The sequence below is a fragment of the Pelmatolapia mariae genome, linkage group LG5 (assembly GCF_036321145.2).
Source record: "Pelmatolapia mariae isolate MD_Pm_ZW linkage group LG5, Pm_UMD_F_2, whole genome shotgun sequence".
In the NCBI taxonomy this organism is placed as follows: domain Eukaryota; kingdom Metazoa; phylum Chordata; class Actinopteri; order Cichliformes; family Cichlidae; genus Pelmatolapia; species Pelmatolapia mariae.
The window spans coordinates 32,546,606-32,564,659 of record NC_086231.1 but is presented as its reverse complement, the minus strand read 5'-3'; the positions used below and the strand labels follow the sequence as shown (position 1 = coordinate 32,564,659).

The following is an 18,054-nucleotide window of genomic DNA, read 5'->3' as shown; positions in this document are numbered from 1 at the left end:
ATGCTGAGGGAAAACTGCAGTTTCTGTTTGTGGAGTTGAAAAAACTGCAGTTGATTCATTCTGATGATATTATATTACTTTAAATACACAGTGTCTATAAATTCAAACTAAGTCCTTATGCTGCTAATGTCATTTGTAACTGTAACTGAACTGAATATAGTGTAACTGAATATGCACAGGACTACTGATATAGGGCCGTGTTTTTGTGGGATGATTATTTTGGTCTTGGGCAGCCATTCTTCCATAGCATGAATAACTTTGAACTAGTAATATAAGATTACGAAATTATTGTTAGTTTTAGAAATTTCAGATATTTTTTAACTACTTTCATATGCAGTCATGGAGGGTATTTATTTTGATTGAAGTGTTGATTACTGCTCACAGCATCGTGCTTTAGAATACGATTTTAAGGGTTTAAAAGCATTACAAGGTGAAAAGAAACGGCACGTGTGTATCATTCCTACATTTAACTACTTGTATGACCAGGGCTATCTTAAATAAAACAGAAATGAGTGAACAAAGGTAAATCTGCACAGTTGAGCTGATTTTAAGTCTCCATGAAACTTTTCAGCTCATATACTCTTTCACCAGTCTTAAAAATAAATACTGTGATGGCAGTCAGACCCACACCAGGTACTGAATTTGACATGTAATGATTCAGCTATTATTGTTGTGTTTTAATGTAGTTAGTTCTATAAAACTAAAATCAGGCTTGTTTTACATTTTCTATTTTATAAACAAGTTTGGTTAATATGTTATTACAGGACATCTCTTTTTTGAAAAGCATCTCCAAGCTTGAAGGCTGGGCAGGCACAAGTCTGTTTATTGGTGATGCGTACATAGTGTTAAGTAAATGCCATCACCATTAAATGTTTAGAAGTATTCATCTGCAACATCATAATGAAGGCTCAGAGTGTATCTTTACACTCCATGAGGATATTTAAAGTAACAAGTAATATAATGATATGGTGTCTTTTTGTTTTGCTTCAATTTCAGTAACATGAATGTGGAAGTGGAAAGAGTGTGCAGCACAAGAGACTAGAAGATTTCAGTTATTGAAGCGCTACAGGTCAAACCATGGCCACTTTCACCGCAGACACCGTTATCCATGCACATATTTAAATTGTCCGTGCACCTTTAAAACTTGGAATGCACTCCGAAGTCACCTGTGTAGATCACATGTTGATCAGGCATCGCAGAGATCAGTAGATTCCTGGTGAGATGAGCCTTTCAGTGGCGATTTCAAAAGAAGGTGGCCAGCTCTCTTTTCTGAGCGAGAGGTCAGTAGTTGTTATTATTATTATTATTATTAGTAGTAGTAGTAGTAGTAGTAGTAGTAGTCTCAGGTCCCGAGTGCAGTACTTCCAGAGAAGGGGGATATTTATATGCTGTTACCATCATCTTTCAACGTCTGATAGAAATCCTGAAGAAAACTGACGACACGCATCTCTCACTGTCTTCTGATTGGGCCGTCCTCACCAAAGTCAGGTGACAGCACAAACGCGAGGAAGTCTGCATCCTTGTTTTTGTTTTCTCGTAGGTGATGTTCGTACGTCAGATGTTCATCACAAACTTCAGGAACCATCCTTTAAACAGCAGCCATTTGGACTCTATGAACAATCTATTCCTCTCCCTTTACCATGACCTGGTTACGGGGTCCAAGGAGTTTCCTCATATCGCAGTCAGGGGATTGTTTCACTCAGAGCAGCTGATGACACCTTTTTTACCCCTGTGCAGCAGAGTCCGAGGGGGAACACCGCTCCATCTCCTCCTACAGACTCACCAGCTGGTATGATGGTGCTGCCTCCAGGGTCCCGCACACATTCTCAGATCCTGACTCCAGTACTTCCAGAAAAGGCAGATATTTTTGTGCTGAAGGCAGACTGGAGGAACAGATACCATAACTAAAAAAAAAATATTTTTTGGAATGAGTGTGAGCCTCTTTTACAACTTTACTTATATACTTCAAATGTAAGAGTTGCTGGCACATCTGGTGAAGGTCCCCACACCTCATCTGAACCACAGACCTTTAGTTCCTGTCATACTTGGTTGGGTACTGGGATCAGCCACACCAGTGTATGCACCGTGATGGCACTAATAGACAGGGATGAAATAATACTTGAAATCATTCTGAATGAAGATGTCATGCGAAATATTTTTTGATAGCCATTTCAGTAATGAATACACAGACTTTATGATTGCTTTTTTCCTGTCAACATGTATTGATCCCAAACAATCACGGGCCACAACTTGATCAAATAGTTCCATCATCTTCTCTTCATCTGCTTTTGTGACCTGGAAGCAGAAACAACCATAACGAGGAAAAATCTGATTACTAAAAAACGAGGAAAAAACGATTAAAAAACGAGGAAAATCTGATTATTTCTAAGAAAAAAGAGTGTGAAATTTAAGTGAGACTTGTGTTTCCAAATGAACGACCTCATGTTGTGTAGCTTTCTGGATTTTAAACTTATTGGACTACATACTTATTTATTATACAGGCTATACAGTACATAAAATTTGCATTTTTTTATGTAACTGAAATGTTTAATTATGTGGGCTAAAGAATACAAGAAAGTTATAGAGTATATTTATATGAAACATGCGTAAACTTACTGTATTTGATGTATTTTAATGATATATAATGCATAATACAGAATGTAACACCTGGCTATGTGTAAAAAATAGCTTTGATTTTCCTACCCCATTTGATTTCCATGCCACCTTCATACCACCCTAAGAAAATTTCTCTAGATCCGCCCCTGTTTCTGGGTTATACTTCTGTCAGCCTTCTATCACCATCATTGCTGCTCCAGAATTCCCCAACAGATTTCCACCTATGGCCACATCCTTCACCTTTAAAGTTTTGACTTGTTTGTAAGTTTTTCTGTTTATAAAAACCATCGTTAAACCACAGAACATTCCTTTAACTTTATCTAGCACTTCAAAGTGCAAATGTTTTGACCGTGGAGTGATGCTAACTGAACAAACCCGCTGAAAAGCTGTTTTAAGTGTACGTTGCTTTGACACAATGCTCTGCGCTATCCAGTTGCTATGCTGTTAGCGCCCTTGGTTACCATTATTTCCCATAATGCACCGCTTCTAAGAGCGCTTTGAGGTAATTAACATTTAATAATATAAACCTGGGCTTTAACATAAGGGGAAAACAGAGTGCTACGTTTGACAGGTTACCATAGCAGTCTTTAGTGAAACGAAGCGAAAACACCTCGCTATTAGCTTCACGGCTAACCATAATGTTAGCGAGCTTCTTGGCTGTTTTTTGCTAACACCATTTTAGCACACGACGGTGGCTGCAAACCCAAAACTATGCTAATTACAGCTGGCGAATAGCAGCCCTGGACTAATGGTAAAGTCTGACTTGGGCTTTTAACGTCTTTTAGGTGTGTGGATGATAAGAGCACTAACTTTGGTGGCTGAAGCTGGTAAATAATGGAGAAGGAACAGTACAACAGCGTGGTCTTCAATGCTTCAAAAAGAGAGCTTTTTACTACGAACAATGGCTACAAATCCATGCAGAAGAGACTAAAAGCTCAGTGGAAAATCCAAAGGTAAGGTGTTTGGGGACGATTAAATACAAGAGAGAAATAGTACCAAGTCCTCTAGTTATCAGCTAAGACATGCTCTTAAATGTAAATGTGATACAGTGGACCTGGTAAACAAAGCAAGCATATAGACATAGGGGGCTAGAATATTCGTCTCTGTAAGTAAGTATAGTAAAGTAAAATAATAAAATGGGACGTATTGGTAATAATCTTACTAAAGCACTTTAGTATGTTTACTGAGTTATATTTTACTATGTCATTTTTCTCAAGCTTAACCAACATTTTCTCATAGTTCTGCAGCAATTTTAAAACCTCAAATGCAAAATCTGTGCTGTCTCCTGTAGCATAAAAGAAGAGCTGTCCTTGGATAGGCTGAAGAGTGTCAAGTTGTGGATAACTGCAGGTCCAAGGGAGAGGTTCACAGCATCAGAGGTGATGTATGGGCGAAAAGATGTTATTTGTCGGCTAATTTCCAAGCAGTCTAAAATTCTACAAGGCTTAGGGCCACCCAAAATATTTAAGCTTCTTTCATTTGTTCAACCGCAAACACATTTTCACATTAGTTATTTCCTTTTATTTCAGATGGAGGCGCTGAAAGTCTACCTGGATGGAGGAGGGAATATCTTGGTCATGCTCGGTGAAGGAGGAGAAATGAAGTATGACACAAACATCAATTTTCTCCTGGAGGACTTCGGAGTAATGGTCAACAATGGTGCGTATTGAAACCTTGTTGGAAAAACAGCTATGCAAACATTGCCCATGCTGTTTTTAAAATGCTTTGTATTCGTTTTCATCTTGTTCATCCAAGATGCTGTGGTGAGGAATGTGTACTACAAATACTTCCATCCTAAGGAGGCGCTTGTGTCCAATGGTGTACTGAACAGGTTCACCAGTGTTTTTCTCTTTTTATGTATATTTCACAGAGTCCCAGATTGTTCTAGCCTAAATTTATGCTGGCATAATCTAAGACTTATCTAATTTCATCTGTATGCTGATACATGCCAAACTATCAATTCAGTTGACTGTTTCCTGTGCAGGGAGATCAGCCGTGCTGCTGGAAAAGTGGTCACGGGAATCATTGAAGATGAAAATGTTGGAAACAATGCACAGTGAGTCTCAATCTTGTACACCTCCATCTTCTGTATTAAAGAGAAAGACTTCACATTTGAGCTGTTGTGTTTCTTTGTGCAGGGCGCTCACATTTGTGTACCCGTATGGTGCCACATTGACCGTGATGAAGCCGGCCATGGCTGTTCTTTCAACGGGCTCCGTCTGCTTCCCCCTCAACAGGCCTGTCTTGGCTTTCTATCATGGCAAGGTCAGAGGCACAGTGTAGTGACAACTTTCTTTTTCTAACCATATGGTCAGAAATGTGGTAAGATGGAGATTACTATTTTTTTTTAATGTAGAATTCTGGCAAACTGGCTGTCTTGGGTTCCTGCCACATGTTCAGTGATCAATACATAGACAAAGAGGAGAACAGTAAAATCATGGTAAGTCCACTTTTTTGTGTAATTTATTAGGTAAAGGTAGGAGCATGATCCTTCTAGAAAAAAGCTCCTTTAAATGAAACTTTTTCTTTTATCACAGGACGTTGTGCTTCAGTGGCTCATGACCGATAACATTCAGCTGAATCAAATTGATGCCGAAGACCCAGAGGTGAGGAAGAGGAGTGTGCATGGCATAATGGCTTTCCTAATTGTGTCCTCTCTCTCTCTCTCTTTTTTTTTTTAATGAGCCAAAGTTCTTCTTTTCTTCTTGTCCTTTTTTTTTGTCCCCCAGATCACAGATTACACAATGCTGCCAGACACTGGCTGTTTGTCTGAACAGCTCAGAGTGTGCTTACAAGAAGGAGACGAAAACCCACGGGACTTCACTTCTCTCTTTGATATGTCTTTGTTCAATCTGTCGACTGACACCTTACCCCAAGTCATCAGGTGAGAAATCGGTCACCCTCCCCTGAGTCCAATCGCTGTTGTTTCCCTTCGAAGCTAAAAACAGATCTTTGGTTTGCAGTGCTTACAAGCAGCTTAATGTGAAAGCTGAGCCGCTGCAGCTGATTGCACCGCAGTTTGAAACTCCTCTGCCTCAGCTTCAGCCTGCTGTAAGTTTTTTTTTTTTTCTGGGGTTTTTCTGTACAAAGGATTTCACTTCAATGTAACTGAAATCTTAAGATAACATTTTTGCTTAAAGTCCCACAAGTTTGAAGCCAAAAGTAGGTGTTGTCCTGTCTTTCAGGTCTTTCCGCCTGCCTTAAATGATTTGCCTCCACCCATGCTGGACCTGTTCGATCTAGACGAAACATTCTCGTCAGAGAAAGTGCGTCTGGCACAGCTCACCAATAAGTGTAAGTTCAGGATTGCTAATGGAGCATTCACACATGCACTGCAACCCTCTAGATATCATTTGATTGAAGTATGTGAGGACTTACATGTCCAGGGCAGTCAGATTCCACATTAAACTGACTTTCATTTGCAACTTATCACGTATAAGACTAATGATGTGTGTGATAAGCTAATGTGAGAAGCTTGGTGGTTATTTTCACAGCAGTTCAGTAGCCATCCTGTATCTCATATAGGTTGATCAGGTGTCCCTCTTTACATGGGACTGCACAGCAGTTTCATCTCTTGCATCACATATTAAGACTTAACCTATGTCTTATCTTTTAATTGGACCTAGTTTTAACGTCAGCATATATATATATATATATATATAATATATAATATATAAGACAGGACACTTCAAAAGTCAGCCAATTCCTCCACGGCTGTTATCTTTAGTGCCATGTGGCAACACGAAGCAGAGCAGCTACCTAACTCTACTCCCACAGTGTCCTCCCCTCACCCCATCTAATCGTGGCAGATGGCTGCCCCTGACTGAGCCTGGTTCTGTTGGCTTCTTCCTGTTAAAAGGGAGTTTTTCCTTCCCACTGTCACCAGTTGCTTGCTCATAGGGAGTCATCTGATTGTTGGGGTTTTCTCTCTATTATTGTAGGGTATTTACAATAAAATATAGGCAACTGTGAATTGGCACTATATAAATAAAATTGAATAGAATTATTGAATGACTGAAGAATGCCGTCATGGTTCTCCTGCAGGTTAGCATGTCATGATATTTTTCTGTTTACACTAAAGTTTAAATTTACAAATCACCAAAAGTGAATGAAATGTTCGTGGAATATGAATAAAAGTACTACAAATAACAGGAAATGCGTTTTTTTTTGGGGGGGGTTTGTAAACAAGTCTAAAAAGGCTTGTTGATACCTCCCGTCAGGTGGGATGCAACTTTCAATCCTCCCGCTACAGATATTCTTTACATGTTAAATGCTTGCTCATGAGTCTAACACCTTTAAATCTGATCACCCTAGTTCCACCTATTGTACACTTTACCCAGACATCTCCCTTAAACTAAGTTTATTTCTGAACTTGCCTGTTTTGAAGCAGATAGTTAATCATACTCATCCTGATATTAAACTGGTTGTGTACACAGGTACAGACGATGACCTTGAATTCTACGTCCGGAAATGTGGTGAAATTCTCGGAGTGACTTCTAAGTTGGATAAAGAGCAGAGGGATGCCAAGCATATCTTGGAACACATTTTCTTCCAGGTTGTAGAGTTCAAGAAACTAAATCAGGTGAGTGTGTTCATAACTGCATCTGCCTGTATCTAAAGGCATTGTCCAATAATGACTTTCCTCACTTTTGGCAGGAACACGATGTGGACCCTGAGGCCCGGTTCACTCCGCTGTGATTGGATTCAAGAAACCTGAGCCTTCGATACGTTCCTTTTGAAATTAGAAAGCTTATGAGCACAGTTACAACGGAGGGACTGCGGTAACCACCTGGTACCACACTTTTCAGAACATGTACAGCTACATTTTATAACTTTGTATTGTCTTTCATTGTAAGAATATACCAGAGCAAATAAAGTTCTATACCCTTTATTTAACAGTGCTTAGAAAATATTTTTGTAGTTAAAACATTGATATGATTATGAAAAAGGCAAACTGTTCTGCATCAGTCTTCACATGGATCCCTTAAAAACAGAACATGATGTCAAACTACAGATTTGAGGGCAGGGCGGGGGGGGGGGGTAAACTTGGACATAGTGTGTGCAGAGGCTGGGAGTGCACATCACACTTGACATCTAACGTTTTTCCTTTGTAACGTGTTAATTTTAGCCACATCAGGGCGAAACATCAGCTAGTGACTCTTGTTGTGAGGGTTTTGGACTCCACGTTTGCTCCAGAGTGCAGGACTCCACGTAGAATCTGGGGCTATTGCTCTCCGACTTGATCACAGACACGTCCCATGACATTTGCGAGGCGGTGAGATCGTTGTATGACTGATCAAAACAAGCTGCCTGCTTTGGCTTCTGAAGGAGCATGTGGGGAGTGGAGGACTTCCCCTGTAACGGGACGGCCAGGTAGCAGCCGTCAGCTTCATGAGTGTTCATGGTGTTCACTGAAAACCCTGAACAGGGGGAGGCGGTGTCAGAGGACAGGCAGAGAGAGGCTCCAACAGACGGCCTGGTGTCCAATCCATCAGCTGTCGTGTCATTCAACACCCTCGATGTGGACAGTTGTTCCAGTGACAGTGCAGACAGCAGACTCTGTTCCCCATAAAACTTCCTGTCAAGCTCTGATGGAGATGAGCACTCAAAGCTTTTCATATCTAGAAGGTAAAACATGTTAGACAGAATTCAGAAACAAATCACCTGATGAGGCAAATGAACACGTCTAATTCAGTCCAGTTTTCTTACCTTTGACCACAAACACTTTCTCTATTGTCTCCATGTTTGATCAGGGCTGCCTGAGCTCCAGCTGGCTTTTAAGCTGTTGGAGCTACTTGCTAATTGACCCAGCTGCAGATCATCAGTGGGAGCAGGAGGCGGACCTGTCAGCCCTGTATAGATTCAGGCCCTTTAATTTACTTGTGGTTTATTGAGCACTAATCTGTTAGGTTATATCTAAGGCTGTAATTTTAACAAAATCACTAAACTTTTTAAAAACTATTTATTTGTATGCTGTTTAAAAAAAATCTTTTAGCATAAAAAATATAATTTTTATTAAAGAGCTCACACATACTGGTGGTCTAACCAATACAGAAGCATAAAAAATACTTTTTGAATACTAGTACTATCAATTTAAGGCAGCTTTGGCATAAACCTTACACTGGGTGGTGGTCTAATAAGCACTGTATTGTTTAAAAGCTGTTCACAAACATACTATAGATTTTCTGGGAAGGAAATCTATAGTATTTCCTTCCCAGATCTTTAAAAGTTAAAAGTGTAAATATGAAAAAATAAACAAAAAATAAATTAAAATGACTTTATAAGTAAAAATATTTATGTGAAAGTGTCTGAAATTTTCTAGTAGAAAAATCGTGTTTTTTCAAACTAAATTTACTGTTTTACTGTTTTATTATGTAACAATATCTTAACTTCCCCTCTGAGCAATTGGGTGTTTACAGTGTTTGACTGAGAGACACAAATGACTGCAAAACCATTATTTTACGATAATAAAACAAAATTTACACCGCTGGGACAAACCGGAAGCGTTCTTTGTGGCTACGCGCAGCTCCAATGCGCAGCTACGTCACTATCCGGTTCCTACGACAGAGAAGAGCGCGAGATAGAAATCCAAGAGCGCGGACAACTCTGGCGCTCCGCACCAGCTGGTTGTATAGGCTGTAACATTAGAACAGTGCCGAGCCTCCATCACCAACACTGGCTACAGCATAGAGACATTAATCACGGGTATTACGACGACATAATACCGAGTACGTATGTACATGACGTGCAACGGCCGCCGGAGAAATCGCTTTCGGACCGTAAACAACAGAAATAGAGGGAAATGTCCCGGTGGCCGCGCGGGTAAGATGTTAATATTTATTACCTAAATTAGCTGTGCTTATTTTATTTTATTTTTTTACACGGGGGGATAACGTGAGTATTTAACTTCTTCTGTTTAATACAGTCAGTTGGAAACTGTCTTTACTGTTTGACCTAACCCTGCTATCCCTGGGAGCTCGCTTGTGTCTGTGCCGCCCTTTTTCCGGACACGGAAAACAGGCTTAGGGTTAAACTTGAGGCCAAACACGGTTTCTCTTAGATCTCACTAGATAAATAAATCACTACTAAACATAGACATAATTGGCAAACAGTATGTTATTTCTGCGAGCTAACTGTTATCCGCCAAGTTGCTAGAAAAATAAGAACGATAATCTAGCTGTCTTCCGGACATCACCAGGGCGGTCAGTAGTGAGTTGCCTGTCAGCTATGTTCGTCCACATCACAGTTGTTTGTCTCTCAGTGAGGATGGAGAGGAGGCCATGCATCAGGACACTGATTCTGATGTGGCAGAGCAGAGGGATGGAGGGAAAGTGAAGGTGAAATGGACTCAAGAGGAGGTATTTGTTTATTTTTATTTTTTTAATATATATAATGTAAACCAGACTGCTTCATTTAAACATTGAACAGACTATTTAGATGGCTTTAGAGAACAGGGATCATAAAAATGCTCATTTTTGGGTGTGTATACAGGATGACAAGCTTAAAACGCTGGTTCAGAAACTGGGACCAAATGACTGGAAAACCATAGCCAGCTACATACCTGTGAGTCTGAGCAATTTTTCTGTAAGAATGTATGTCAACAGAAATCTTTTTCAGTATTTTGAGTTTGCTTTTTTGTTTTTTAGAATCATACTGAACATCAGTGTCAGCACCGCTGGTTTAAAGTCTTGGACCCAGAATTAGTGAAAGGCCCCTGGACTAAAGAGGAAGATGAGAAGGTAGGTGGTTCAGAGGTGTTAACGGAGTAAATATGTTGTGAATAAAAGCATGCTGGTGATCTTTTTTTTTTTTAAACTTTTCTTTTTTGTCCTCTAGGTTATAGAGCTTGTGAATCTTTATGGCAACAAACAGTGGGCACTGGTAGCCAAGCACCTGAAAGGCAGACTGGGGAAGCAGTGCAGAGAGCGCTGGCACAACCACCTCAATCCCAGCGTTAAGAAGTCTTCATGGACGGCTGAGGAGGACCTCATCATCTATAAGGCTCACTGCCTGCTTGGCAATCGCTGGGCTGAGATCGCAAAACTGCTCCCTGGAAGGCAAGTAGCTACTCTGTTCCAGAAACAGAATTGGGCTGATATGAGCTTTTACATGCAAACTCCTGCTCTTTTCTGAAGTGAATTCTTAAATTTTTAACTTAGAAAAGTTTGATACGTTGCCGTGCTTGTCAGATACTTTGTAACAACTGATGAACAGTTTAATCAGCTGCCTATCTGGGGGGTCACTTGTCCTGTAATGGACTGCATGGACTCCTACACCACAGTCTTAAACTTAAACAGTAGTCCTCATTCTGTTCTCAGCCACAAGGAACTTGTTCAAGCTAGACTGAGCCTGTAGGTCACAGCAGATCTTCGCAGCAGAGTATTGTCTACTGTTGTTTGTTGGAATCCTTTCATCCACAGGATGTGAGACACACTTAAGAGGTAGTGTAATTACATTGTTGGATGTCTCAGAAGGGCCAGGGCTAGGTTGTTAGCAATAAGTGAACTCTCAAAACAAGTGCGAGGATTACTTTGTGTTGCCAAATAAAGTCAGTATGTGGGGAAACACTGCAATTCATGTCCTGATATATATTGACAGGACGGACAATGCAGTGAAGAATCACTGGAATTCGACCATCAAACGGAAGTTAGAGATGGGCTTCTACTCCGGGGAGGTCTTCAGGCCCAATGAGCTGGAGGAGCTGTGGGCTCGTGTTAACAAGGATGGTCAGGTGGGCTGTGTTTCCATGATGTCCTCCTCTATGATACAAGATACAAAAGATATGTATGGTGAGATACAGAAATTGGGTTCTTCTCATTACACAGGTGCTCAGTTGCTCTCAAGACAGTTCAGACAAGGACTCGGAGCAGAAGATCCCTCCTTCAGTAAGTGACTGTTCGCATTCATTAAACAAAATAACACAGTTATCTTAAGTATCAGAAACTAGTCTATGCTAGTGTTGTTATAGAATCTCCTTTTTCCAATAGCTGCAAGAAACGTCAGCTAAAGCTGGCCCCAGCAAAGCTGGGCCGTCAAAGTCTGTTCCCTCTCCAAGCAACAGTCTGAGTCCCAAGAGTGAGGTGGACAGCACAGGAGCGCTGAACAGCACCAGCTGGGTGGTGGACAGCTCCGGATTTCTGTCTCCCACTGGCCCAGCTCTGAAGGAAGTGTTAGACATGGTGGATGGGGTAAATATCTACAATACTACAGGGTAGTGCTGGGTGATATGACGATATATATCGTGTGGACGATAGAAGACAAATGGCACGATAGACACTTTTCTATCGTTTATATTGTACTAACCCAAATTTTATAAATTATTACATAAAATATATCATTAACCCTTTACAACCGGTCGGAGCAGGCACACTCCGTTTTACCTAACTATTTTTAAATCCCTGTAGAACTAGAACCATGTAAGGTAGCGCAATATTTTTTTTTTTGCATGTGAAACCGGAGGAGTTGTACTTACATCTAATGCCATTAGCTTGTCCAAGGTCACGGTTTCCTTCCACATATAACTTTGCAAAAATTGCATAAGAAGCACTTGCAGCAACAAAAACATAATATTCCAAACTTGCAGCAACAAAATGATAATATTCCAGAAACACGCTTTGCCGACGTTCATAAGACTTCCTACGTTGGCATATACGTCAGCGCGAACTATCGCATGTCCGCCATTACTTGGCCGAAACCGGAAGTGACGTCATTTTCGCGAAAGGGCCTTATAAGCCTATGTTGGTGTTTTTAAAAGACATGTTTGACTTTATGCTTTTCTGTGTCGTTTCTGGGATGCTTAGAACTCAAATTACACTGTTGGAAATAGTTTATTTTGATGCATTATAATATTTATTTTCATTTTTCCTGTAGTATATAAAAATTAGTGTATCTCAAAAATAAAACTATGAAGACACTCAAAATAAATTTCTCGTGGTTGGAAACTTTTGTATTTACAGTTTTGAGGGATCCACCTCTTAAATTCTTTTTAACTAGAAATATATGTAAAAAACAAAAAAACGATTTTCAATTTTTTTGTAGTTTATTGCACTACAAGTTTTTGCAATTTATGTAGTTACTATGGACTTAATGCATACATATTATTAAAATGTGGGCTATAACGGTTGTATTGATATATGGAAACTTGAAATACTCCCACAAGTGGCACTACAGCATGTAAAAACATAAAGATAAGCTCTGGCGGACTTGGTTCTATGGTAGGTCTTAAAGAGTTAAATAGCCTGTGGCAAATATATTAGTGTTGTCTTCTCACTATACATGCTCTTAACTTTATGCAAGAAAAAATAAAGTATAAAAAAAAAGATATTTTTCGCAAAGAAACTCCGTCTCGTGGTTTGCGAGCTGGTGCTGCTGTACGTGCACCCGGATTTGCGACATACTTTACGGTAACTCAAAACAAAGACTGCACCCTCGGCACTCGCTGTTTACAGACTGCATACTTTCTAGATGACCACAGGTCAGGTCGTATATCGTGATATATATCGTTATCATGATATAAAGTAATTCATATCGTGATAAATATTTTTTCCATATCGCCCAGCACTACTACAGGGTTATTTAAAAAAACTGTCCTGGTTTTATATTGTCTATAATGTATTCTCTATACTGTTTGTTCTGCATCTGTTCAGTCTTGGCTATTTCACAGTTGTGGCTGCATACTGACCTAACAAATAAATGTCTCTTCTGCACTAAGGATCTTGATGGCTGGTGCAACCTCGCAGCCTTTGACCTCCCCGAGGACAGTCCCAGCCCAGAGCGACATCAGTTTCGTCTGGAAGGCAGCGCCTTGCAGGAACTAAGCAAAGGCAGCAAAGGAGAACTCATCCCCATCTCTCCTGGGGGCGTCACACCCCCCTCCATACTGAGCCACCGGAGCCGAAGGTGCATCGCTTTGTCTCCCGAAGCCAACAAGTCCATGACTCCTAAGAGCACCCCTGTCAAAATCTTGCCCTTTTCTCCATCTCAAGTAAGTCCCTTGTTCAGTGGTGCTCACAGTCATGTCCTATTAATGCACTCTACTGACAAATGTGTGTTTTTGCAGTTTCTGAACATGTGGACTAAGCAGGACACTCATGACTTAGAGAACCCGTCTCTCACGTCCACACCCGTGTGCAGCCAGAAAGCCATTGTTACCACCCCGCTGCAGCGAGACAAGACACCTCTCACTCAAAAGGAAAACTCAGTGTAAGAGTCCTCTAATTGGTGGAGGCATCTGATGACTCCCTTTTAACAGGAAGAAGCCTCAGGCAGAGGTTTGGAAACAGGACAAAAGAGACACTGTGAAAGAGAGTGAGAGATTAATAATAACTAATCATTAATTGTAAAGTGGTGTAAAAATCAGATATCGGTTCGATGCTGATTCAAGTTTGGAGAGATTAGATATTGGTGACGATGGGCTAATCGAGTCCTGTGTTCAGTGTTTAATGCAGCACTTGCACTAACATAACATCTCGCCAGCGCTTCGATTACTGTTACTATTCAGCCTGCTTGTGTCTTATCTGCTCGAAGCCACGCGTATTAGTGAGGCGGTACACCACCAGTGAGGGTGATTATAAGTGACGTAACACTGAGCTGAAATGAGTGGATAATAATTGGAAGTAGCATTTTTATTTTTGTCATTAACATAGTTTTAGCAGAGCCTGATGTTAGTCGGAACAATGATTTCTAGCGTCTTTCTCACAGTAAGAATTATACGTTGTTAATCTAACACAGTGTATATGAACTTCTCTGTGTTCTCCTTTTTGTTTTCTCTAGTTTTGTTACACCCAACCACAAGTCTGAGCTGTGTACCCCACGAACTCCAACACCGTTTAAAAATGCCATGGAGAAGTACGGGCCTCTGCAGCCTCTGGTGAGCATCAGCATGTGCCGTCTGGGAAAACATGCTAGCTCTTGTCTTTCTCCTGTGCTGTTAACAGCCTTTTCTGCTCTTTTGTCAGCCTCAGACTCCCAACCTCGAGGACGACATAAATGAGGTCATCTTGAGAGATGCGGGGATTGACTTAATCATGCGCTTAACTCCACCCGAACAGAGGCGCAAAACTGTGGTAACTAAAAGCCGATTTTAATACATCGCACAGATTTTTTGTCATTTCAGTCAGAGGCTGGTGTCAAACTCACTTTTTGCCCAACATTTGATTTCAAGTAGCCCAGACTGGTAGATTTACTAACCTAATACACCTGCAAATTAATTTTCAACAATACATCTGAGTTTGTCCACTTCAGGAAGATGCTACTACAGTAAATTAAAGAAAGTCATCATCATGGCTCATTAGGCTTACACTGAAAAAAATAAATAAAATAAAATCATAAAATTATATTAAAAAATGCTGGCTAGCAGCTCAATATCTAGAATTTTATTTAAAAATCATAAGTGTTCTCTTAATTCACAAAAACTGTCTCTTTTTTTTCATCCCCGTGAACCCGCTATACTAAAATAGTAGTATTATATAATAGTATAGCAGGTCGTGGGTGCTCTGACATCTTGATACTCCTGATCATAACATCCATAGTATACATATTGTGCACTAAATAACTAAAACCTGGAGTGAAACTGATCCTAAGAAAACTACTAAAAGTCTCACTAGCAGTTGTAAGTAGATGTAAGTTGCTAAAATCATCAAACTTTACAGTTCAGTTACATGTGCTGTCATGCTCTGTCAGTGATAGCAGTGTGTTTCTGCTTACATGCATCAGGTCCCTTCACCTTTGAACACTTATACTGTGGGCAGTATAACACAGTGCTGATCCTACACTGAATATTCGAGTTTAAGACACAAATGCCAAAAACACTAATACCTGGGGCAGGGAAAGGATCTACTGCTGTTTCTTAGCTAGATAGCCGGCACTGGTAGCAATGACATATCCTTCCCCTACTGGCTGAATAGTCTTAGGTGGTCTTCTTTACACTATATAGTCAGCAGAACAAAATGAGTGCAAAACTGTGCAGTGTTCCACATAATTTAAAGAAAAATCATTCTCAGTGCAACATGTATGAGTATAATACACCTAGAGCTGTAGCTGCAAACTGACAAATGTTAGTATGGAGGAATTCTGTTTAAAAGGGTTTTTGTAATGGTGCATGCAGGGGATGCTATTTTATTCTGTTAATGACCTTCAGCTACACAAACACTGAGCCTTTTGTAACTTGTAAAGTTTTGGAACATAGCACCTCCTTTCTTCACACTCAGGAGTTCCCACCTCGGGCCTGTCAATCACAGTTGTCACACATAGAAAGCAGCCTTGTTCAGTCACTTTACCCGAAGCAGGCTCTTACTGCCACCACTCTGTGAGAATGCTTTGAGCTAAGAGCTGCTGACAGCTCATTGCTGACCTCCTTCCATTCTTCACTCAGATATTTTTAACTCATTGCCGATTTGATCGTCTTTTATTGCCAGCATCGCCCTCCTATGAAGAAAGTGCGTAAGTCGTTGGCCCTGGATGTAATGGACTGCCAGGTGATGCCTACATCCAAACGTAAATCAGCCAAACACAACATCAAGGTAAAGTGTTGGAACGCTTTATTAGCTTCCGTGTGGTTTAGTCATATCCTAATTCTTGATATTTGGTCCTTACTTTTTTGGCCACAGGAAGAACCGATGTTGATTTCTGTCAGCTCTTCACCACTTAGCAGCAAGCGGCACGAAAACATTTTGGATCAGGGCTTCCTTTTGGGACCAAGTGACAGTGCCATATTTCCCAGCACAGTCCCCCCAGTTCCAGTATGTTCCACCTTTTTGCTCTTTTGAGAGGAGTTATAAATGTAATCAGAGTGTAAAGTCATTTAAATCTGTTTATGTTTTTTTTCCCCCATAGATGTCAAAGGAATGGGAAATGGTTGTTTGCGGACAAACTAAAGACCAGTTAATAATGACAGAAAAAGCCCGGCGCTACCTTCGCTCACTAAAATCCCACGCTCCTAGCCGGGCTCTGATCCTGTCCTGAGATGGCTCGTCTTTTTACGCCAAAATGTTACTTATCCAGAACTTACAGTTGCTATTTTCCCATTTCTCCTGAGGGCCTGGTGTACTTTGTGGTGGAGAAAGCGTCACGTCTTGTAAGGTTAGCGCCACGTTTGAACAACACGTTAGTGATCAGGTTATTGACAGTGTTAGGCCTGTCTGAAAGAGAATGTTGCTTTTAGATGTAGAGTCAGGCTCCCAGGCATGTTTAATTCCATAGTTGTTATTTCAGTGTTTGAAAAGAACGAATAAATGTTGCGGGAGGAGAAGAAGAAGAATGTGTAAATGAAAAATCAAGGCTGTATAGTTTTGCCATCACTGGAAAAAAAAAAAAGGTTTTACATGTGATTAAACAGTTTTTTTAACATTGTATTTTGTACAAAGGTTGCCCCTCCATATCCAGGTTCTGTGTTATGGAGGATTTACAGGTTGAACAGTAATGCATGAAGGGAACACTTATTGTAGGATCTATTTAGCATGTATAGATTCTTTTTATGATGCATTTCGGTACACACAAATTGTAGCTTCCCACACATTGGAGAGAAATTGACACTAATCATATCTCTAAAGATGAGGAGCTACCCATCAAGATGCGTACATCTCAAGTTTTAATCTGTAATAGTCATTTATGTGAGATGTAGTGAAGGTGTAAATGTGTTCCAACTGTTGGTGTGAAGGGGATTATAAATAATGTGACACTGTAAATAGAGTTGACTGTTTGCTCTATCCTACAAGAATGTTACAGAATTGAATAAAATACTGATATGTTCAATACACTTGCTGTTTGATTATGCTGCTGCAACTTTGTGATGCAGTCCTGACAAATTAAGGTGTATAAAGTAGGCTTTGTTTTTAGTTGGAATGTGCTGCAAGTGTAGTCTAACAATTGGAGCCTGTTTTAGTTTATGTAACATTTTGTTCAATTATGTTTATATAGCACCAATTCACAACATTTGAATCAGGTCACGTTATATTACAAGGCAAAGACCCAACAATCAGGAAGCCTCAGCGAGGTTAAAGGTTAGAGGTTAAAGTTCTTTCCTAGCTTGAGTTGTCCAGGTAACTTAATATATTTTTGTTTGCTGGGATTCTTGGTGTGTCCATTAAGATATTAACTTTCAGAATTTTCCACTCACATTTTGTTACATCTTTAATCCATTTTCTTAATGCAAGATCTAAATTTCTGAGTACACAGGAATGTGAAAAAGAACAATTTCCTAAGGCTCTATGTAATCCTGTGAAAAATTCAAAAACAAACTGTTTCCATTGAAAGTAACAGTGTAAGTGGAGTACACTTAATGTACTCACCATCAGCACAAGAAACCACCTCCATAAAAACAGGTTTTGGCAGTTGACTCACGAGGTGTACTTTAGGGTGACCATATTTTGATTTCCACATAAGAGGACACTTGGCCCAGTCATGAAGAACTTTAATAATACCGTTTGCTTCAAGAAAACT

At 40.2% G+C, this 18,054-nt stretch overlaps 3 protein-coding genes across 5 annotated transcripts; 2 read left to right on the top strand and 1 right to left on the bottom strand.

Moving 5' to 3' along the window:
• Positions 1 to 2,856: 2,856 nt before the first annotated feature.
• On the top strand, positions 2,857 to 7,507 carry ift52 (intraflagellar transport 52 homolog (Chlamydomonas)). Of its 3 annotated transcripts, none has more exons than XM_063474798.1 (14): positions 2,857 to 2,877; positions 3,402 to 3,569; positions 3,908 to 3,995; positions 4,146 to 4,275; positions 4,372 to 4,447; positions 4,601 to 4,672; positions 4,755 to 4,881; positions 4,973 to 5,056; positions 5,154 to 5,222; positions 5,346 to 5,500; positions 5,580 to 5,667; positions 5,802 to 5,910; positions 7,053 to 7,198; positions 7,273 to 7,507. In XM_063474798.1, the coding sequence occupies exons 2-14, from the start codon at positions 3,451 to 3,453 to the stop codon at positions 7,312 to 7,314; spliced, it is 1,305 nt and encodes a 434-aa protein (XP_063330868.1). In that variant the 5' UTR covers positions 2,857 to 2,877; positions 3,402 to 3,450; the 3' UTR covers positions 7,315 to 7,507. The 3 variants fall into 3 exon arrangements, with proteins under 3 accessions (XP_063330868.1, XP_063330867.1, XP_063330866.1); XM_063474797.1 differs by lacking the exon at positions 2,857 to 2,877 and adding an exon at positions 3,037 to 3,118; XM_063474796.1 differs by lacking the exon at positions 2,857 to 2,877 and having other exon boundaries at positions 3,127 to 3,569.
• Positions 7,508 to 7,730: 223 nt separating this feature from the next.
• si:ch73-303b9.1 (uncharacterized) lies at positions 7,731 to 8,435 on the bottom strand. Its single transcript, XM_063473215.1, has 2 exons — positions 8,326 to 8,435; positions 7,731 to 8,237 (listed from the first exon to the last, which is right to left on the bottom strand). The coding sequence occupies exons 1-2, from the start codon at positions 8,357 to 8,359 to the stop codon at positions 7,750 to 7,752; spliced, it is 522 nt and encodes a 173-aa protein (XP_063329285.1). The 5' UTR covers positions 8,360 to 8,435; the 3' UTR covers positions 7,731 to 7,749.
• Positions 8,436 to 8,998: 563 nt separating this feature from the next.
• On the top strand, positions 8,999 to 17,286 carry mybl2b (v-myb avian myeloblastosis viral oncogene homolog-like 2b). Its single transcript, XM_063473214.1, has 15 exons — positions 8,999 to 9,438; positions 9,878 to 9,974; positions 10,108 to 10,179; positions 10,263 to 10,355; positions 10,453 to 10,673; positions 11,215 to 11,347; positions 11,442 to 11,501; positions 11,604 to 11,804; positions 13,328 to 13,600; positions 13,676 to 13,818; positions 14,389 to 14,485; positions 14,574 to 14,681; positions 16,032 to 16,136; positions 16,224 to 16,355; positions 16,450 to 17,286. The coding sequence occupies exons 1-15, from the start codon at positions 9,419 to 9,421 to the stop codon at positions 16,576 to 16,578; spliced, it is 1,884 nt and encodes a 627-aa protein (XP_063329284.1). The 5' UTR covers positions 8,999 to 9,418; the 3' UTR covers positions 16,579 to 17,286.
• Positions 17,287 to 18,054: the final 768 nt, after the last annotated feature.